Below are 2,377 nucleotides of genomic sequence, written 5' to 3'. Positions count from 1 at the left end.
GGGAGGACTGGATATCCACGTGCAAAAGAATGATTGGACCCTTATCTCATACCATATACAAAAATTAACTCAAAATGCAGTCAAATGCTCTACCCCTGAGCTATACTCCCAGTAAAAATTATCTCAAAATGGATCAAACACCTATATGTAAGAGCTAAAACCATAAAACCCTTAGAAGAAATCATAGGGATAAATCTTCATGATCTTGGATTTAGCAGTGATTTCTTAGATGTCATACCAAAAGTACAAGCAGCAAAAGAAAAAAATAGGTAAATTGGACTATATCAAAAGTGAAAACTTTTGTATATCAAAGAACATGTCAAGAAAGTGAAAAAAGGCCGGGCGCGGTGGCTCACGCCTGTAATCCTAGCTCTCTGGGAGGCCGAGGCGGGCGGATTGTTTGAGCTCAGGAGTTTGAGACCAGCCTGAGCAAGAGCGAGACCCCTTCTCTACTAAAATTAGAAAGAAATTAATTGGACAACTAAAAATATAAATAGAAAAAATTAGCCAGGCATGGTAGCACGCACCTGTAGTCCCAGCTCCTAGGGAGGCTGAGACAGGAGGATCACTTGAGCCCAGGAGTTTGAGGCTGCAGTGAGCTATGATCAGTCTCCTGTACTCGAGCCTGGGCATCAGAGCAAGACTCTGTCTCAAAAAAAAAAAAAAGAAATTAATGATCTTTTCACATGGAATAATTTTTCATCAGGAGATCTATATTTGAAAATGATTCAGTGTCCAGCATGAGGTCACCCTCTGTTTGATACTTGTTGCGTCAGGAAGTATTTAGTGAGAATCTTCTTTGTGCAAGGCACTGCTCTAGGTGCTAAGTATCAAGCAATTTTAATTTTATTTCTTTTATGTTTTGAACATAACCAAAGTCTCTTCTCTCGTGGAGTTTCCCTCCATGTGTAAAATGCTAACAGAGCTTTAAGAAAGGCTGTACTTCAGCTTAAAAAGTTCCAGAGAGAAGGCATGTAAGAGGTAATGTTTCCCAAAGTGGACCTGGGGACACTAGTCAAGTGTTCTGTGGTCAAATAAATTGGTGAAACACTGCATTCTATATCCTGTCCCCTCACATCTGGATATCCATAAAATATTCAACATATTAAAGGCACAGTTGTCCTGCAATTAAAGTAAAAAACCTATTTGATGTATTTCCTTAATTATTTGACCACAAAATTCTTTTTTATTTTTAACATCTGTTACTGCTCGATGGAATTAGTTTAGTATGAACAGACTTTGGGAAATGCTGCTATAGAGTCATTCTGTGAGGAGAGGCTAAAGGTTTGACGTGGGAAAGAGAAAGCAAAATATTTTATCATTCTATGTAGAGTTCTCTGACAGAATATTAGAACAAGAATGTTAAATTACAGTGATTTGATTAGATTTGTGGAGGAATTTCTAGACAATGAAGTTGATTAAAGTCAGTAACCAGAGACTGTGGAAGCTGTTTTTGTAGAAAGGTTTATCAATAGCCGCTTTGGGCGAAGGGGGCTCATGTAGAAAGTTGCCTATAGGTGGGGCCTGTTGAGTGTTCATTGGGGTTCTGTAATTTGTTGCTTTTATGGAAAGTTATTTTTTTTCTTACTTGCAGGTAAATTTTTCTCTTGAATAGAATCAAATATTTTTAAAATTATGGCTTGTGAGCAGATGTTGTTTATGGTCAGCACACACTTGCTTTCAGCTAGACTGATAAGAATTTGACCTCAACCTCAGTTTACTTTTTTAAAACTAGAGACAACTTAGATTTGGAAAACATGGCTGTTAATCTGGTTAATAGGATAAAGTCAACATTTTCTTATGATCAGAACATCACAGTAACTGGCGATCATTTCTAGATTGAATGCACTGACTGTAACTCCACTGTCTTGCAGGTATGATTTTTAATGAACGCGATCAGGAGTTGAGAGACTTGGGCTATCAGAAACACGCCTTTAATATGCTTATCAGTAACCGCTTGGGCTACCATAGAGATGTGCCAGACACAAGGAATGCCGCGTATGTTCCTTATTAATTTCTGTTAATACATTTTAATAACACAATGCTTTTAGTGTCAGCATAAAAAGTCCTGAGGATGGTGTTCACATTTTGTGGTTAGGTGTCATTATTCAGCTTATTAGGACACCTGAGACAGATTTTCACTTCTGTTATACTTGAAGTCACATGGTCTGAAGATTGTACTAACAAAGTTCTAGAGCTTGCTATGTCTCTTTTGACATTTCAGATCATGTGGGAAAGAGGAGGGAGGGTGCTAATTAAATAACCTGAGCATAAGTTTGTTTAAAATGTTTTGGATTCACAGCAAAAAGAAATTAAAATCAGTGAAGTTTACTGATAATACCACTTTTCTGTTTCATTATTTTTATTCCTTAACACA

The 2,377-nt window shown here is 37.2% G+C and overlaps 1 protein-coding gene across 1 annotated transcript in view; it reads left to right on the top strand.

Moving 5' to 3' along the window:
* GALNT11 (polypeptide N-acetylgalactosaminyltransferase 11) overlaps positions 1 to 2,377 on the top strand; it is a 48,996-nt gene that overhangs the window by 22,235 nt on the left and 24,384 nt on the right. Inside the window, exon 3 of the mRNA XM_012662151.1 lies at positions 1,875 to 1,998. Coding sequence (XP_012517605.1) covers positions 1,875 to 1,998 — 124 coding nt within the window. The remainder of the gene's footprint in view (positions 1 to 1,874; positions 1,999 to 2,377) is intronic.

Source organism: Propithecus coquereli, unplaced genomic scaffold, assembly GCF_000956105.1.
Source record: "Propithecus coquereli isolate 6110/MARCELLA unplaced genomic scaffold, Pcoq_1.0 Scaffold75, whole genome shotgun sequence".
Classification (NCBI taxonomy): Eukaryota; Metazoa; Chordata; class Mammalia; order Primates; family Indriidae; genus Propithecus; species Propithecus coquereli.
The sequence above is the reverse complement of the archived record's forward strand: the minus strand, read 5'-3'. Positions and strand labels throughout refer to the sequence as shown.